The sequence below is a fragment of the Eurosta solidaginis genome, chromosome 3, assembly GCF_040869045.1.
Source record: "Eurosta solidaginis isolate ZX-2024a chromosome 3, ASM4086904v1, whole genome shotgun sequence".
In the NCBI taxonomy this organism is placed as follows: Eukaryota; Metazoa; Arthropoda; class Insecta; order Diptera; family Tephritidae; genus Eurosta; species Eurosta solidaginis.
The window spans coordinates 232008424-232027840 of record NC_090321.1 but is presented as its reverse complement, the minus strand read 5'-3'; the positions used below and the strand labels follow the sequence as shown (position 1 = coordinate 232027840).

At 42.6% G+C, this 19417-nt stretch overlaps 1 protein-coding gene across 1 annotated transcript; it reads right to left on the bottom strand.

Moving 5' to 3' along the window:
* Positions 1-375: 375 nt before the first annotated feature.
* Positions 376-15864, bottom strand: LOC137245214 (coenzyme Q-binding protein COQ10, mitochondrial). The gene is made up of 3 exons (XM_067775523.1): positions 15694-15864; positions 1263-1364; positions 376-1195 (listed from the first exon to the last, which is right to left on the bottom strand). Exons 1-3 carry the CDS (start codon positions 15759-15761, stop codon positions 742-744), a joined length of 624 nt encoding a protein of 207 aa, XP_067631624.1. The 5' UTR covers positions 15762-15864; the 3' UTR covers positions 376-741.
* Positions 15865-19417: the final 3553 nt, after the last annotated feature.

Sequence of the window (19417 nt, the reverse complement as noted above, 5' to 3'; positions counted from 1 at the left end):
TTTTCAGAGATTTTCGTTTATCTCGATTCGTCTGCCACCTGGCGGCATTTTGTTTTCCACGAATTGTAGTGCCATCGACTCGCAAACTATGTGCTAAGTTTCAAGTCTCTGGATCACCGAGAAGTTAGTTAAAAGTCGATCGCAAAATTTCCATTTTAAAATTATATTTCTGTATATTCCGAATAGTGCGCCACCTAGCGCATTTTTTCACTTGCATTGTAATGTCTCCCAGATCTGAACTATGTTCTAAGTATCAAGTGTCTAGCTCAACAGAAGAAGACTTTTCCGTGGGTCAAAAATTCGTATGGAATTGAGGGGACAAACATGAAAGCGACTTAATATAAAGGTATAAAAAATTGTTTCACAGAAGAGGTATGTACTAAATTTAGTTTTATTTCGTTTCCCATTTCGTTAACGACTTGAAATGCTAAACTGCACTATAGTTTACCAATTTATGTCCTTTTCGAATTGTAAACAGAATTTTGTTTTTAACAAAACTTTTAAGTTACGACCTGCTCTTAGGAAAGGTCGATATATGTATATAGATGCGCTTATGTACAAATCTATGTATATTTGTTATGGTTTTACTTAATCTTGCCTTTGATTGGCAAATAACATTTCAGTTTTCTTTGTTAATAATTAAAAATAAATAAATAAATTACAAAAAAATCACAGGAACGTCCTGGAGCACGATGCTACCTAAGCTTAAACTTCATATATACAAAAATATACTATTTTTGGTCAAGATCTTCGCCATGACAGTATATGCGATTTAATCGAGGGTGGCCCATGTCGCCGCTCAGCTTCTGCTACAAAAGCATGTTCCATTTGATCACAGATCAAATCGAAGAAGATATTCGCAATATTACTATGTATAAGGGATTTAAACTCAAATTTTACTTTAAAATCAATAACACACGATTGTGGAATATCTTTGAGTCCGGGACTGAAGCGCCATTCATTCAACAAATAATTGAATAAACGTCCATCATTACATACTGATTTAACAAGAGTGGGCTCTGCAAGTGTAACAGTCGATGTATAACGTTCGTTAAGTGGTGGAAAACCAACAATGAGATCGGCTTTGAATCTATTCTGTTGTTTACTATGTACTAGTGACTTTTTTACGTAAGGAACAAATCTGTAATAGTTTGTTACATCTGCGACCACTTCATACATTTCTTGCACAGAGTAACTGAAAGGATAGAAAAGCGACGAGATTAATATTTGTATGTTAATTGGTAACAACCAAAGACTTTTACCCAATCAATTCCTTTTTAACATATTCCCGATTCTTATTTGTGAAATCACTGAATGTAAACAAGCCTCGCTGAGAACAAATTGCATTATTTTTTGTTGCTGTGCTAAAATATATAAATAACACTTTAAGAATACATACATATATGAAATGTAGTATGGATTTTTAAGTGCGTGCATGATATATGTATTTTGAATTCAAAAAGCTGCTTGCTTCAAGCAACGACAAGAAGAGTTAAGTAACCGCCAGCGGGTTAGGGGGTCAGAATATACCCGCGGTAGGAATGCCTGTCGTAAGAGGCGACTAAAATACCAGATTCAAGGGGCTGTGTAGCGCAACCCTTCAGGTTGCCAGCGCAATATATAGCTTCGCCAAACCTAATTGTCAACCTCACCCACCCGCGGCGAATCCTGTTTCACTTACAGACGAGGCTCTGGCGACCCCAAGCTCCTCCTGGAACTTGCGGTAGGGAGGGAGGGATGGCCTGAAGGTTTAATGTGGCCACATAAATTGTTCCCGAGATGGTCGGGCTAGCACCTTAATGGTGCTGTGTTACCGGAGCGTACCGGAACTGTATCCGGCAAAGGACCATCACATGGATAGCACTCTCCAAAGCCTTCGGGGAGCAACCTTATCGTTACAACAACAACAACAAGAGTCAAGTACATGAAAAACAATATGTTCACACGCTGCTTCTGGTAGGATGTCACAGACCATTAGTAACATTTAATTTACCAACCATCGTACAATTAGTTAGGGTGTGTTCGAGCTGCAGTTGTTGCAGCAGTTCTACTTTTCATGACAGAGTATCACGTTCTTCTGTAAATTTTAAAAAATTTCGCCGCGCTATTGAAACACATTTTCAACTTGAGTACCAGCAATTAGCAATACTGCTGTTATTATTTGCCGGCTCGAACACATCCTTAATCTTTTCAACTTTTGCTAAGAATATTGTAGGACATGACAGTGTCTGTTGGTCCATCTGGACATATATACATATATTGGTGCTGTGAGAACAGTTGTATTATTAAACATAGTTTACCTATACCAATTTCTTCTATGGATCTTAGTGTGGTCACATTCTAGCCTGATTAATATGTGTTCGTTTACAATCATGTTTGTAACAGAACTTGCGTCGTGTAGATAATATTGACAAGTATAGAGAATCTAGAACAAGCTATAAAGCTACCTACTGCGCTTATCAACCTATTGAATCTTATGTTTAGACCTTCATCCCACGCTTCCCAAGGCAGTCGGTTCTATGTACCGGAGCGACTCGGGATTTTTCCCGACCAAGGACTGTCATTTCAGTGTAACCCCATTTAATTTGTTTCGTCCCTCCCACAAATTGTCATCCTCCCAGCAGCTCCTTGAGCAGGACTGCTCCATATTCTCTTGCTCCGGGAAGGTATCGATTCCAATCCGGGTCCGTCTCCTGACCCCGGTCCTGAGAAATGGTTTTGCTGCATCTGCCGGAAAAGAATCTTTTTAGGACGGTCATACTCTGTGCAGTGTGTCTCGTGTAAGGGATGGTTGCATCAGACAGGTTGTTCTGGGCTTGATCCCAAAACCCGACGTCCACGTAACTTTTATAAATCTTTTGTGGCTCCTTGCTGTTCACGCCCAAGGGCGCCCCGTAGTCTACGTCTAAGCGCCCCCCCCCCCCCCCCCCCCCCCCCCCCATTACCTTCCAGCAGTCCCGCTGCTCAGCAAGCCACAACAAGTACCCGTTGCTGCTCGCGCCTTACGGCGCCAACAACTCAAACAGCTGCTACCACTCATAACTACAATCTTCGTAGTAGAGTTGGAAGCAATTCTGAGCAACAGCCCCTGCCCCCGTCTTCTCCCCCCCTCTTTTCCGGCAGCAATCGTGTAGGTCAGGGAAACAGACTCTTAGTCCCTACCTCCGTTTGCACCGTTTGCCAGCACAGAATATATATGTTTGCGACATCCGCCCAATGCAGCTCCTGCCTTGGGTGGTGCCACTTTCCTAGATGTTCTGGTCTCCGCGATGGCAACCCCTCGACGGGTTTCATCGCGCCATGTTGCCAGGTCGCAAACCCAAATCATCCGGGTACCCCAATGCTTGCCCAAGGACGCCCAGTCCCAGGGCCACAACAGCAATTGCGTCCTGGCCTTCCTCAACCCAGGCGTAGTCACCCGTCACTTACCCCCAGAGTGGCGACGTCTCCCCTCATGCACTTCAGAATTCTGCAGTTAAACTGTAATGGACTAACTGGGAAGATTACGGAGATAGTCAATTTCATGAAGCGGCACAACATCCGCATTGCTGCGATTCAAGAGACTAAACTCACAGCACGATCTGCATTGCAGACCTGCTCTGGGTATAATGTCCACAGAAAAGATCGCGAGAGCGGAAATGGAGGCGGCCGCGCGTTTATAATACACCACTCTGTGCAATATCACATATTTGATCCTGGCATCGACCGCAGGGACAACGTCTTAGAACGTCAAGGCCTATCTGTCCGGTCAGGCGATGCAAACCTAGAAATCATCAACATCTACATTCCCCCTGCCACCTGTTGCCCCGGTGGATACCACCCTAATATCAGAGCCTTACTCACTGGAAACACTCGCATTATTTTAGGCGACTTCAATGCCCATCATGATTTATGGCATTCAAATTTGCGGGCGGACAGTAGGGGCGAGATGTTGGCGGATCAAATAGAAGAAACGACGTTCTGCACAATAAACGGAGACGCCCCCACACGTATGGTAGGAAGCTGTCACAGTTCGCCAGATATCTCAATCGTGAGCGCAGAACTCGTAAACTGCGTCAACTGGCAGCCGATGGTATCATTGGCATCCGACCACCTGCCTATACTTGTTTCGCTCGAGCGTACCGCCGACTTCATCGTCACCGAAAAACGCACTTTCATAAACTTTAAAAAAGGAAAGTGGGAAGAATATAAATCCTTTACAGACAACCTCTTTGCTGCCCTCCCTATCCCGACTGATGCCCGCCAAGGGGAGCGTGCCTTCCGCAATGTCATTGAATCCGCCTCGGCACGTTTCATTCCCGCCGGGAGAATTCCCGAAATTCGGCCCACTTCCCGGCGGAGGCCGCAAACTTAGCGAGAGAACGTGACCTTATAAGGCAGCTTGATCCAGGCGACCCCCAAATAAGGGATATAAACCAACGCATCAGATTGCTTGTGGATGAACACAAGCGGGCGAAATGGGAGGAGCACCTAAGAGGTTGTAACCTCTCTACCGGTGTGGGTAAACTTTGGTCCACCGTAAAGTCCCTATCGAATCCGACTAAGCACAAAGACAAAGTTTCCATCGCTTCCCAAGGCAGTCGGTTCTATGTACCGGAGCGACTCGGGATTTTTCCCGACCAAGGACTGTCATTTCAGTGTAACCCCATTTAATTTAATTTGTTTCGTCCCTCCCACAAATTGTCATCCTCCCAGCAGCTCCTTGCAGCAGGACTGCTCCATATTCTCTTGCTCCGGGAAGGTATCGAATCCAATCCGGGTCCGTCTCCTGACCTCGGTCCTGAGAAATGGTTTTGCTGCATCTGCCGGAAAAGAATCTTTTTAGGACGGTCATACTCTGTTCAGTGTGTCTCGTGTAAGGGATGGTTGCATCGGACAGGTTGTTCTGGGCTTGATTCCAAAACCCGACGTCCACGTAACTTTTATAAATCTTTTGTGGCTCCTTGCTGTTCACGCCCAAGGGCGTCCCGTAGTCTACGTCTAAGCGCCCCCCCATTACCTTCCAGCAGCCCCGCTGCTCAGCAAGCCACAACAAGTACCCGCTGCTGCTCGCGCCTTACGGCGCCAACAACTCAAACAGCTGCTACCATTCATAACTACAATCTTCGTAGTAGAGTCGGAAGCAATGCTGAGCAACAGCCCCTGCCCCGTCTTCTCCCCCCCTCTTTTCCGGCAGCAATCGTGTAGGTCAGGGAAACAGACTCTTAGTCCCTACCTCCGTTTGCACCGTTTGCCAGCACAGAATATATATGTTTGCGACATCCGCCCAATGCAGCTCCTGCCTCGGGTGGTGCCACTTTCCTAGATGTTCTGGTCTCCGCGACGGCAACCCCTCGGCGGGTTTCATCGCGCCATGTTGCCAGGTCGCAAACCCAAATCATCCGGGTACCCCAATGCTTGCCCAAGGACGCCCAGTCCCAGGGCCACAACAGCAATTGCGTCCTGGCCTTCCTGAACCCACGCGTAGTCACCCGTCACTTACCCCCAGAGTGGCGACGTCTCCCCTCATGCACTTCAGAATTCTGCAGTTAAACTGTAATGGACTAACTGGGAAGATTACGGAGATAGTAAATTTCATGAAGCGGCACAACATCCGCATTGCTGCGATTCAAGAGACTAAACTCACAGCACGATCTGCATTGCAGTCCTGCTCTGGGTATAATGTCCACAGAAAAGATCGCGATAGCGGAAATGGAGGCGGCCTCGCGTTTATAATACACCACTCTGTGCAATATCACATATTTGATCCTGGCATCGACCGCAGGGATAACGTCTTAGAACGTCAAGGCCTATCTGTCCGGTCAGGCGATGCAAACCTAGAAATCATCAACATCTACATCCCCCCTGCCACCTGTTGCCCCGGTGGATACCACCCTAATATTAGAGGCTTACTCACTGGAAACAATCGCATTATTTTAGGCGACTTCAATGCCCATCATGATCTATGGCATTCAAATTTGCGGGCGGACAGTAGGGGCGAGATGTTGGCGGATCAAATAGAAGAAACGACGTTCTGCACAATAAACGGAGACGCCCCCACACGTATGGTAGGAAGCTGTCACAGTTCGCCAGATATCTCAATCGTGAGCGCAGAACTCGTAAACTGCGTCAACTGGCAGCCGATGGTATCATTGGCATCCGACCACCTGCCTATACTTGTTTCGCTCGAGCGTACCGCCGACTTCATCGTCACCGAAAAACGCACTTTCATAAACTTTAAAAAAGGAAAGTGGGGAGAATATAAATCCTTTACAGACAACCTCTTTGCTGCCCTCCCTATCCCGACTGATGCCCGCCAAGGGGAGCGTGCCTTTCGCAAGGTCATTGAATCCGCCTCGGCACGTTTCATTCCCGCCGGGAGAATTCCCGAAATCCGGCCCCACTTCCCGGCGGAGGCCGCAAACTTAGCGAGAGGACGGGACCTTATAAGGCAGCTTGATCCAGGCGACCCCCAAATAAGGGATATAAACCAACGCATCAGATTGCTTGTGGATGAACACAAGCGGGCGAAATGGGAGGAGCACCTAAGAGGTTGTAACCTCTCTACCGGTGTGGGTAAACTTTGGTCCACCGTAAAGTCCCTATCGAATCCGACTAAGCACAAAGACAAAGTTTCCATCGCCTTTGGCGACAAAGTGCTGTCGGATGCGAAAAAATGCGCGAGCGCTTTCTGCCGACAATATATAATGCATTCTACGGTCGACAAAGTTAGACGGAGGGCCAACAGACACGCACATAAACACAAATTCAGCGCGTCACCAATCACCATCACCGCTAAAGAGGTTGAGGACGCCATTGGTCGCGCTAAACCATCCAAAGCAGTGGGCCCAGACGGCATAGCCATGCCGATGCTTAAAAGCCTAGGGAAAGAGGGTTTCAAATATTTAGCGCAGGTCTTCAACCTGTCTCTTTCCACCTTTGTCATACCCGAGAAATGGAGAATGGCCAAGGTGGTCCCGCTACTAAAGCCTGGTAAACCAGCTAACATAGGAGAGTCGTATCGTCCGATATCTCTCCTATCGCCAGTAGCAAAGACGCTCGAAGCCATTCTGCTCCCTTATTTCCAAGCAAATTTGCAACTAGCCTCCCATCAGCATGGCTTCAGAAAACTCCATAGCACTACCTCCGCGCTAAATGCCATTAGTACCCAGATAAATTGCGGTTTAAATCAAAACCCCCACCATAGAACAGTACTCGTAGCGCTAGACCTATCAAAAGCTTTTGATACGGTCAACCACGGCTCGTTACTGCAAGACCTGGAAGGGTCTACCCTTCCCCCATGTCTTAAAAGGTGGACCGCAAATTATCTGGGTGGTCGGCAGGCATCGGTGCTATTTAGAAATGAAACATCAAAGCCAAGGAGAATTAAACAAGGGGTGCCACAGGGTGGTGTCCTATCCCCACTTTTGTTTAATTTCTACATATCTAAACTACCTTCACCACCGGAAGGAGTCACAATCGTTTCCTACGCCGATGACTGCACAGTAATGGCCACAGGCCCAGGCCCACAGATCGATGAGCTATGCAATAAAATAAACGGCTACCTCCCTGATCTCTCCAGTTTTTTCGCCTCGCGAAACCTGGCATTATCACCGACTAAATCTTCCGTGACCTTATTTACAACATGGACGTCCCAAATGTCGACCATTTTGAACATCCACGTCGATGGCTCTACGCTACCGACTGTCCTACACCCCAAAATCTTGGGTGTGACGTTTGATCAGGATCTACATTTTGGTGAGCACGCAGCCGCAATTGTTCCGAGAATTCAGAGCCGTAACAAAATCCTCAAATCCCTTGCTGGCAGTACCTGGGGAAAAGATAAAGAAACGCTCATGACTACATACAAAGCAATTAGCCAGCCGATTACGTGCTACGCGTCACCCATATGGTCGCCAAGCCTAAAAATTACCCACTGGAAGAAGCTACAGGCCTGCCAAAATACTGCTCTCAGAATTGCAACGGGCTGTCTTCTTATGTCCCCAGAACACCATCTACATAATGAGGCGAGAATACTCCCCATCAGGGAAAGAAACGAGATGCTGACCAAACAGTTCCTGTTGAATACCCAGAAACCTGGGCATCCCAACAGACATCTGATTGACGAGCCAGCACCGCCTAGGGGCTTAAGGAGTCATCTCCGTAAGCATTTTGAGGAAATACGGCATCTGAGAACACAGCCGTATGAAGCGAAAAAACACAAGCAGGTCCTTGGTGAACTCCACAAACAGGCGTCGGACCTTTATGCCGGGAATTGCCCGGTGAACCCAGTACTCAAAGTAAAGTATCCAAAACTTGCGGAAGAGGAACGCATACTCCCCAGGGAAACGCGTGTCACTCTGGCTCAACTTCGTTCTGGATACTGTAACAGGTTAAACTCTTACATATCCAGAATCAACCCCGACATACAAAATGTATGCCCCGCTTGCAATGTGTCCCCACATGACACCAACCATCTCTTTAATTGTAATGTGGAACCAACGCCTCTAACACCCCTTTCCCTATGGTCCACCCCTGTTGAAACAGCAAGTTTCCTTGGACTCCCGTTAGAGGATATTGATGACAGTTTGTGATCGGTCGCGTCTGTTAGGTGGGGCGAAGCACTGCTACAACAACAACAACAACAACAAAGTTTCCATCGCCTTTGGCGACAAAGTGCTGTCGGATGCGAAAAAATGCGCGAGCGCTTTCTGCCGACAATATATAATGCATTCTACGGTCGACAAAGTTAGACGGAGGGCCAACAGACACGCACATAAACACAAATTCAGCGCGTCACCAATCACCATCACCGCTAAAGAGGTTGAGGACGCCATTGGTCGCGCTAAACCATCCAAAGCAGTGGGCCCAGACGGCATAGCCATGCCGATGCTTAAAAGCCTAGGGAAAGAGGGTTTCAAATATTTAGCGCAGGTCTTCAACCTGTCTCTTTCCACCTTTGTCATCCCCGAGAAATGGAGAATGGCCAAGGTGGTCCCGCTACTAAAGCCTGGTAAACCAGCTAACATAGGAGAGTCGTATCGTCCGATATCTCTCCTATCGCCGGTAGCAAAGACGCTCGAAGCCATTTTGCTCCCTTATTTCCAAGCAAATTTGCAACTAGCCTCCCATCAGCATGGCTTCAGAAAACTCCATAGCACTACCTCCGCGCTAAATGCCATTAGCACCCAGATAAATTGCGGTTTAAATCAAAACCCCCACCATAGAACAGTACTCGTAGCGCTAGACCTATCAAAAGCTTTTGATACGGTCAACCATGGCTCGTTACTGCAAGACCTGGAAGGGTCTACCCTTCCCCCATGTCTTAAAAGGTGGACCGCAAATTATCTGGGTGGTCGGCAGGCATCGGTGCTATTTAGAAACGAAACATCAAAGCCAAGGAGAATTAAACAAGGGGTGCCACAGGGTGGTGTCCTATCCCCACTTTTGTTTAATTTCTACATAGCTAAGCTACTGTAGGACATTCACTTGTTAAAAAACAACTTGTTTATTTTAATTTTATCAAACAATTTTTTATATAACTTTTTGTAAAACATCAAAATGAAAAAAATATTTTCACTCTAAATAAATTTTAGTTGCTAAAGAATTATTAAAAAATAAAGAACGCTTTATCGTATTTATCAAATACGATATATTGGTGACTCCGAACCAGACAATGCCGTTTCATCACAGCAATCAACCACAATAAACACGAATCCGCTATCCACAATCAGCAACACGTTTGTGCCATCTTCAAGCAATTCACAAGGAGGAATTCATCTACGAATTCCGAAATTCTGGAAGGAAAACCCATTGATATGGTTTGCACAAATCGAGGCACAGTTCGAACATCACGGAATTGTGTCAGAGAAAACAAAATATTTCACGATTCTTCCTGAATTAGAATCTGATATATTAAGTCAGGTAAGCGATATTATTCTGGCATAACCTCAGAATATATATACGCAGCTTAAACAACGTCTCATCGATCATTTTTCAATTTCCGAGGAGAAGAGAATCCAAAAGTTGTTGAACGATTTGGACATAGGGGACAAAAAACCTAGTTGTCTTCTGCGGGAAATGCGTGGTCTCTCGCATGGTGGAGTTACCGATGACTTCCTGCGAACATTGTGGCTACAACGTCTACCTTCACAAACGCAAGCTGTTTTGGCAACATCTTCTGAAACGTTGGATAAACTTGCAGTAATGGCAGATAAAATTCAAGCAATTTCAGCACAACAACAATCAACTATTGCAGCAATACAATCGTTTCCTAATCTTTCGGATCTTCAACAACAAATAACAAATTTGAGCACAGCTATTGGCAATCTTCAAAAACAACACTTTCGACGCAGAAGTCGCTCAAATTCGCATAGGCGTTACACAACTAAGTCAGCTAATACAACCGAGTGGTGCTATTATCATCGTAGATTTAGGTCTCAAGCCCGGAATTGTCGACAGCCGTGTTCATTCGAGCAACACCTTCAGGGAAACTCGCCGGTCGGTCACTAGATGAAGCTAGTGGCCGATACTCTACAATTAATCGTTTACATATCTTTGATAAGTCCACCAACAAAAAGTTTTTGATAGACACTGGAGCGGATGTGTCGGTTCTCCCATCAGCAGGTATATCTAACAAAAAGCAAGACAAATACAAACTTTTTGCTGCTAACGGTACAGTTATCAACACATTTGGTACTCAACTTTTAACCCCAACTTTTGGTTTACGTCGTTCCTTTGCTTGGGAATTCATTATTGCTGATGTTAGCAGTCCTATAATTGGCGCAGATTTTTTGAAACATTTTGGATTGTTGGTAGATTTAAAAGAAGGCTGTTTGGTAGATTGTGAAACTGGTCTGAGCTCTTCCGGTAAGTTATGTGAATTAAGAGAGTTACCAGCGATAAAGACTCTTGTAAGTTCAACCATATATCATAAACTTTTATCTAAATATCCGGATTTAACGAATCCTTCGTTGCATCAGAAAAAAGTTCCTCATTGTGTTGAACATGTCATCGAGACAAAAGGTCCTCCGATATTTTCAAGGCCTCGTCGTTTAGCACTGGACAAGCTCGAAATTGCAAAACGAGAGGTTCAATTTATGGTCGATCAAGGACTTTGTTGCCCATCTAAAAGTTCTTGGTCAAGTCCGTTACATATGGTATTAAAGAAAAATGGCCAGTGGCGTCCGTGCGGAGACTATCGTCGTCTTAACGCTCAAACTCTTCCTGATCGTTATCCCATTCCGCACATCCATGATTTCGCTTATGGGCTCTCAGGAAAGACAGTTTTTTCTACCATTGATTTAGTTCGAGCTTACAATCAAATTCCGGTTGCTCCTACCGATGTTTCAAAAACGGCTATAATTACCCCGTTCGGATTATTTGAGTTCCGATTTATAACTTTTGGCTTATGTAACGCCGCTCAAACGTTTCAGCGGTTCATGCATGAGGTTCTTCGAGGGTTAGACTTTTGTTTCCCTTATCTCGACGATGTTTTAATTGCTTCTGAATCCTCTGAACAACACTTATTTCATCTTGAGCAATTGTTTAATCGCCTTCAGTCATATGGTCTAACAGTAAATGTTGCGAAATGCCATTTTGGACAAGATAAAGTAACATTTCTCGGCCATTTAGTGTCTGCTCAAGGCATTCAGCCAATTCCTGAGAAAGTTGATGCAATTATAAACTTTCCGCAACCGAAAACTGTCAAGGAAGTGCGACGTTTTACTGCGATGTTGAATTTTTACCGAAGATTTTTGCCACATGCGGCGGAGATGCAAATTCCACTCCTTATTTATCAGAAAGGTAATAAGAAGAATGACAAATCTCAAATCGAATGGACACCTGAAGCTCAATCCGCGTTTGAAAAATGTAAAAATGAATTGTCTCGAGGTACTCTATTGACTCATCCTATAGATTCTGCACCGATATCTGTTATGGTTGATGCATCTGACGAAGCAATTGGTGGTGTTCTACAACAGAAAGTTGATGAGGTTTGGAAACCTCTGGGATTCTATTCATTGAAGCTAAATGACACCCAGAAACGTTACAGTACTTATGATAGAGAACTTCTTGCGGCATACCTTACGGTAAAGCATTTTCGCTATATGCTAGAGGGTCGTAATTTTATAATCTATGCGGCCACCGTGGTGTGATGGTAGCGGGCTCCGCCTATCACACCGTATGCCCTGGGTTCAACTCCCGGGCAAAGCAACATCAAAATTTTAAAAATAAGATTTTTCAATTAGAACAAAATTTTTCTAAGCGGGGTCGCCCCTCGGCAGTGTCTGGCAAGCGCTCCGATTGTATTTCTGCCATGAAAAGCTCTCAGTGAAAACTCATCTGCCTTGCAGATGCCGTTCGGAGTCGGCATAAAACATGTAGGTCCCGTCCGGCCAATTTGTAGGGAAAAATCAAGAGGAGCACGACGCAAATTGGAAGATAAGCTCGGCCTTAGATCTCTTCGGAGGTTATCGCGCCTTACATTTATTTTTTTATTTTATACGGATCATAAACCCCTTACTTTTGCGTTTAAACAGAAACCTGAAAAAGCTTCGCCTCGGCAGTTTCGTCAACTGGATTTTCTCTCGCAACTTTCCACCGACATACGTCATATCAAAGGAAATGAAAATATTATAGCAGATACTCTCTCACGAATTTCGACTATTGATTCTCCGAATCTAATCAACTATGAAGAGTTAGCAAAAGCTCAAGAAGAAGATACAGAACTAAAAGAGTTAATTGAGAATCCAAGCTCTTCATCTTTAATTTTTAAATCTATAACAATTCCATCGTCGTCGAAGCCTATATTTTGTGATATATCCACATCCAATGCAAGACCATACATTCCACTTGGTTTTAAATACTATTCACAATATATCTCATCCAGGAGCTAATGCGACAGCTAGAATAATTCTACAGCGTTTCATATGGCCGAATTTGAAAAAAGATATTAGGACATGGTCAAAAGCTTGTGCTAATTGTCAGCGATCAAAAATTCATCGTCATAATCATAGTGTGATAGGTAGTTATGAAAACCCAAGTTCACGTTTCTCGCATATTAACATTGACCTTGTTGGACCATTGCCTTCCTCACATGGATATTCGTATATTTTAACTTGCATTGATCGGTTCACTCGTTGGCCGGAAGCAATTCCCTTAGTTGACATAAGTGCCCGTTCTGTGGCGGAAGCTTCATTTCATGGGTGGATATCTCGGTTTGGAGTTCCTTCAAAAATTACAACAGATCAAGGTCGTCAATTTGAATCCAATCTTTTTAAGGAACTTGCACAACTTCTTGGTTCTCAACGAATACGCACTACGTCGTATCATCCTTGTGTCAACGGTATGATTGAGCGGTGGCATCGTTCGCTGAAGACTGCTTTCATGTGTCACAACACTAAAAACTGGATGGAAATTTTACCAATTGTGCTGTTAGGACTGCGATCAAGTTTACGTGAAGATGTAAATGCCAGTCCTGCTGAGTTGGTTTATGGAACTTCCTTAAAGCTTCCTTGTGATTTTTTCGACGCTAAGAATGATTTGTCTCCTTCCGATGAATTTGTCAAGCAACTGAAATCGTCAATGAACTCGCTGCGTCCAATTGAAGTTTCGTATAAATCAAATCGTTCTGTTTTCGTACACAAAGATCTTGCTACTTGCACTCATGTATATTTTCGTCGCGAAGCTGTTAAAAAGTCTCTTCAGTCACCGTATGATGGTCCATATCTAGTGGTGAGCAGAAATGATAAAGTTTTTAACGTCAATATTAATAATTGTACCAAATCAATATCAATTGATCGACTCAAGCCAGCATTTGTATTTAATACTGATATTTGTGAAGATCCTCGAACGATTTGTGTCCCAATACACCCTCATGTAAGAAGTCGTATTCCACGTCATGTACGCTTTAGATCGAGACTTCATCGTTAAACAAAGTCTCTGGAGGGGGAAATATGTAGGACATTCACTTGTTAAAAAACAACTTGTTTATTTTAATTTTATCAAACAATTTTTTATATAACTTTTTGTAAAACATCAAAATGAAAAAAATATTTTGACTCTAAATAAATTTTAGTTGCTAAAGAATTATTAAAAAATAAAGAACGCTTTATCGTATTTATCAAATACGATATACTACCTTCACCACCGGAAGGAGTCACAATCGTTTCCTACGCCGATGACTGCACAGTAATGGCCACAGGCCCAGGCCCACAGATCGATGAGCTATGCAATAAAATAAACGGCTACCTCCCTGATCTCCCCAGTTTTTTCGCCTCGCGAAACCTGGCATTATCACCGACTAAATCTTCCGCGACCTTATTTACAACATGGACGTCCCAAATGTCGACCATTTTGAACATCCACGTCGATGGCTCTACGCTACCGACTGTCCTACACCCCAAAATCTTGGGTGTGACGTTTGATCAGGATCTACATTTTGGTGAGCACGCAGCCGCAATTGTTCCGAGAATTCAGAGCCGTAACAAAATCCTCAAATCCCTTGCTGGCAGTATCTGGGGAAAAGATAAAGAAACGCTCATGACTACATACAAAGCAATTAGCCAGCCGATTACGTGCTACGCGTCACCCATATGGTCGCCAAGCCTAAAAATTACCCACTGGAAGAAGCTACAGGCCTGCCAAAATACTGCTCTCAGAATTGCCACGGGCTGTCTTCTTATGTCCCCAGAACACCATCTACATAATGAGGCGAGAATACTCCCCATCAGGGAAAGAAACGAGATGCTGACCAAACAGTTCCTGTTGAATACCCAGAAACCTGGGCATCCCAACAGACATCTGATTGACAAGCCAGCACCGCCTAGGGGCTTAAGGAGTCATCTCCGTAAGCATTTTGAGGAAATACGGCATCTGAGAACACAGCCGTATGAAGCGAAAAAACAAGCAGGTCCTTGGTGAACTCCACAAACAGGCGTCGGACCTTTATGCCGGGAATTGCCCTGTGAACTCAGTACTCAAAGTAAAGTATCCAAAACTTGCGGAAGGGGAACGCATACTCCCCAGGGAAACGCGTGTCACTCTGGCTCAACTTCGTTCTGGATACTGTAACAGGTTAAACTCTTACCTATCCAGAATCAACCCCGACATACAAAATGTATGCCCCGCCTGCAGTGTCCCCACATGACACCAACCATCTCTTTAATTGTAATGTGGAACCAACGCCTCTAACACCCCTTTCCCTATGGTCCACCCCTGTTGAAACAGCAAGTTTCCTTGGACACCCGTTAGAGGATATTGATGACAGTTTGTGATCGGTCGCGTCTGTTACGTGGGGCGAAGCACTGCTACAACAACAACAACAACCTTCATCCCAATTGTCATTTGATGGATCTTGTCCAGGTGCTCAGTTACAATTACTACATTCGATTCTATAATAATTTATATAAACATAACAGATCGACACTTAGTCCTTGTCAGTTTTCGCTTGAACATTAAGCAAAAGCAATTTTTTGTTACTATGGCACATTACAATAACGCAATATTTGGAGTTAACGCAACTCAATAGCCTGTTATAAAGATCGCTGGACTTACGAGAGATCTCTATTCTATATTTCATTATGCCAAAAACTGAGATCAATGTCTAGTTCACTGCCCCTTGCAAACTTAACTTGTTACAAATTCTTAGCTGTATTTTAAAGGTTACATAATTTTATTTCGTACCCTTTTTTATGTATGAAGTCTTCTACTTACGACAACTGCTTGCAGCTGCAATTTAAAATTTGTTTAGTAAAGGGCAACAGTTGTGTTTTACTAATCATTGCTCCACAAGTCGTTAAACAATGTTCTATGAAATTATATCCACTCGAGCTACACAAAAAAAAAGCATTATAAAAAAAAAAACAAATATCATCAAACAGCTGATTGATATTACAAATGTTGCGGGGAGTAATATATCGATTACTAAATTACTGAGTTTTCAGCACTATAAAGGGCTAATTAATGGTGACTTTTAACCATAAAACCATAACCAGATTAAACAGCTGATAGAACCTACCTTATGGAAATCAATGTAATCGATTAATGGTGCCATACATAACGCTAACGCCATAACATACCACATTGGCCAACCAATTGGTTTTTCGCCATATCCATAACCTAAAAATATTTGAGTTCGTGAATTTATTAACTTTTTTTATATTTTATTTATTGTTTTGACTAAGAAACTTATTTTTTGGGGAATATGTTTGTAATTTTTTGCATTTTCTTCATTTTTATGAAATTTTCACGATTTTTAGGTTAAGGCACCATTAATCGATCACATTGGAGATGGTTATGGATATGGGTATGGTAACGACTTGCGTTAGGGTTAAGAAAGTTTAATTAGCCCTTTACTTAAACAGCTAGTTTCAAAGCGTTTATTAAGGGCCAATTAATGGTAATTTATAACCATAACCAGATAAAACAGCTGATCGAACCTACCTTATGGAAATGAATGTAATCGATTAAAGGTACCATACCATAACGCTAACGCCACAACCATACCATAGCCAACCAATTGGTTTTTGGTTTCTCGCCATATCCATAACCTAAAAATATTTGAGTTGGTCAATTTAATAACTTTTTGTATATTTTATTCATTGTTTTGGATACGTTATGACTAAGAGACTTATTTTTTTTAAATATGTTTGTAATTTTTTGCGTTTCCTTCATTTTTATGAAATTTTCACGAATTTTAGGTTAAGACACCATTAATCGGTAACATTGAAGATGATTATGGATATGGGTATGGTTATTACTATGACGTTAGGGTTAAGGAAGTTTAATTGGCTCTTAACACAGTCACAGTTTCTGTTTTGAAGAGGTTTGGTGTAAAGTATGTCGTTTTCCCATTAAAGAAGTTAAAAAAAGTCAATTTGAACGTAATTTTATATGGATGTGGCAAGTTTGCCAAAGCTTTTATAAAAGCTATAGCTAGTATGACAAAACATATCCGTTATAGGTCCAATTTACATTCAGCGAACTGCATATAAACCTTCACGGCGCAGTGTCAGATCCAATGCATTATTGAGCGCATATTATAATATGACATAAATATATATACAGAGACGCTTTGGTCGAGTTGCTTCACTTTGACAACGCCATAAGCGACCATAAATCACACAAGATGATTGCGCATTGCGCATGTATACATTAGATCAGCTTTTTTATGACGTATGACCTGACTCTTGTTTTACCTCTTTTTTTTCGCTCAAGAGTCAACTATGACGTAGATGCGCAGAAGGAAGCAATTTTGAAGTCGTTAATGCGCAATCTGGGTAGGTGATTTGTGATAAGCGACCAAAGCGTTAATCTAGATTCGCCCTAAAGTATAGAGGGAAAGAATCGATATTGTTAATCTTTCTCTCAATCTACTGTAACTTAAAAATACGACCGAAAGCCCATAGTCATAGTCAATACAAAATAGGTTCAAAAGTTAGTTGAAGCTATTTTGACCGATAGCTCAAAGAAAATTATGTTAAAAACATGTAACTAGCTTTAAAACCTATTTCAAATTGAACATGCGCCAAAGTATTTTTTTCCAAGTAAATAAAACTGCTCGTATGTCTACAAAGAAATCAAACAGCATCAAAGCTAGCAGCACGGCAAAACTGCTGCATATGTAATTTCGGAATAAATAGCACTATAGATTTACAATAAATAACGGTTCTTTTGCTATATTAAGTTATTAGCTGTATTTTTTTCACATCTATATACGTTTCCCCTTAAACTTTATATGGACTGCTATGCGACAAACTTTAAATATACCTCTGAAATTGCTACGCATAAAATTAGTACTACTAAATTTCAATACGCATTATACTCAGATGTAACTGAAATATGTGTCTATGTTTCACCCTCTGCACTAATTCTATGTATTCTATGCGAGTTCACTATTTAACACAACTGATTCAGCTATATGTTATACACAGAAATACAACAGAGGGTTTTGTTTCCGCTTTTCGGTACACCCTGTTCTGTAGCTAGTTGTTTAACCACTGCCGCTAGATGGGTCTCCTAAGCATTATCTAAGCGATAGGCGTTTTTTTCACGCGTAAACGAAACGTATACGCGTGTAAAAAAACACGGCTATTCCACTCCACTTATGAAATATGTAACTTTTTTCCGTGATGTCCATACGTCTCACATGTGACGATTCGGCTCCAAAACTTACCCTTCAAAAAACGCGAGTACTCTATAAATAATGTAAGGTATACTCCTTTGGGAGTATAGGAGTATTCCAAAACTAATCTGTATTCATACAAAAAATGTACTCCAATTAAAGCTGGAGTCATTGGTGCCGTATGTCGTATCGCTGTATCCGTATCCCTAACGTAATCAGCTGTTTATCGTTACGACGGTAAACCAAAACCCAATTGGTTGGCTACGATACGGTTACGACTTTAGCGGCACCAATAATCGATTGCATTGATTCTCATAAGGTTGGTCGAATCAGCTGTTAAAAGGTTACCGATACGGTTGCCGATAAAGCACCAATGTCTCCAGCTTAAAGCCGGAGTCATTGGTGCCGTATGTCGTATCGCTGTATCCGTATCCCTAACGTAATCAGCTGTTTATCGTTACGACGGTAAACCAAAACCCAATTGGTTGGCTACGATACGGTTACGACCTTAGCGGCACCAATAATCGATTGCATTGATTCTCATAAGATTGGTCGAATCAGCTGTTATAAGGTTACCGATACGGTTACCGATAAGGCACCAATGTCTCCAGCTTAACATTGCCATGTCCTAGGAGAGGAGTAGGTGATCCCACTCTCGCCTTGTTTGTGAGTATTCCATAGAGTACATACGTGAGAGTACTTTCCAAAGTACTTTCACTGTAGTACTCCATGGAGCACCCACAGAGGATCATATGCCAAAGTACTAAAGAGGAATTGTGTCGGAAAGAATTATCAGAGTGAATTTAATTTAAAATGAAGGTAAATGGAGAAGGGCAATACAACTTTTATATTTTTTACTACGAATATTCTTATGTTACTTAGCATTTGCGTGAATATAGAAACCAATATTTCTCTTTACTATAGTATGTATACATAAAACCAGTGCGCGGTTGCATTTTATCAGAGTTGCCATAGTAAAATGTTATTATCAGTTATTTGTATGCAATATTTTACTTTCGGCAACTCTGTTCGATCGTCATCGTGTCGTGATCACGGTCGTTAAAAAACGAGCAATGATCGGCTGATGGTGGTCCGCAAACGCATTGCAAAGGAGTATTGTTAGAGTACTCCAACATGAAGAAAATGGAACACGTAATCCAACAATTTTTGCAGGGTATGTACATAAATTTAAAATTTTAACTGGAATCTGGCATCACTACTTTTGGCAGTGCTGTAAACCACATGAAATAATAGCTGTGTTTTTTTAATCTTCTATATACGTTTACGCTTAAACTTTATATGGACTGCTAAGCG

Bases quoted from the DNA above. Each gene is read 5' to 3' on its own strand.
- LOC137245214 (XM_067775523.1), bottom strand. From the start codon at position 15,761: ATGATTAGTAAAACACAACTGTTGCCCTTTACTAAACAAATTTTAAAT. The intron at 1,365-15,693 runs GTAAGTAGAAGA...TATATATTTTAG, and splicing joins TGCAGCTGCAAGCAGTTGTC to CACAGCAACAAAAAATAATG. The intron at 1,196-1,262 runs GTAAAAGTCTTT...CTATCCTTTCAG, and splicing joins GTTAAAAAGGAATTGATTGG to TTACTCTGTGCAAGAAATGT.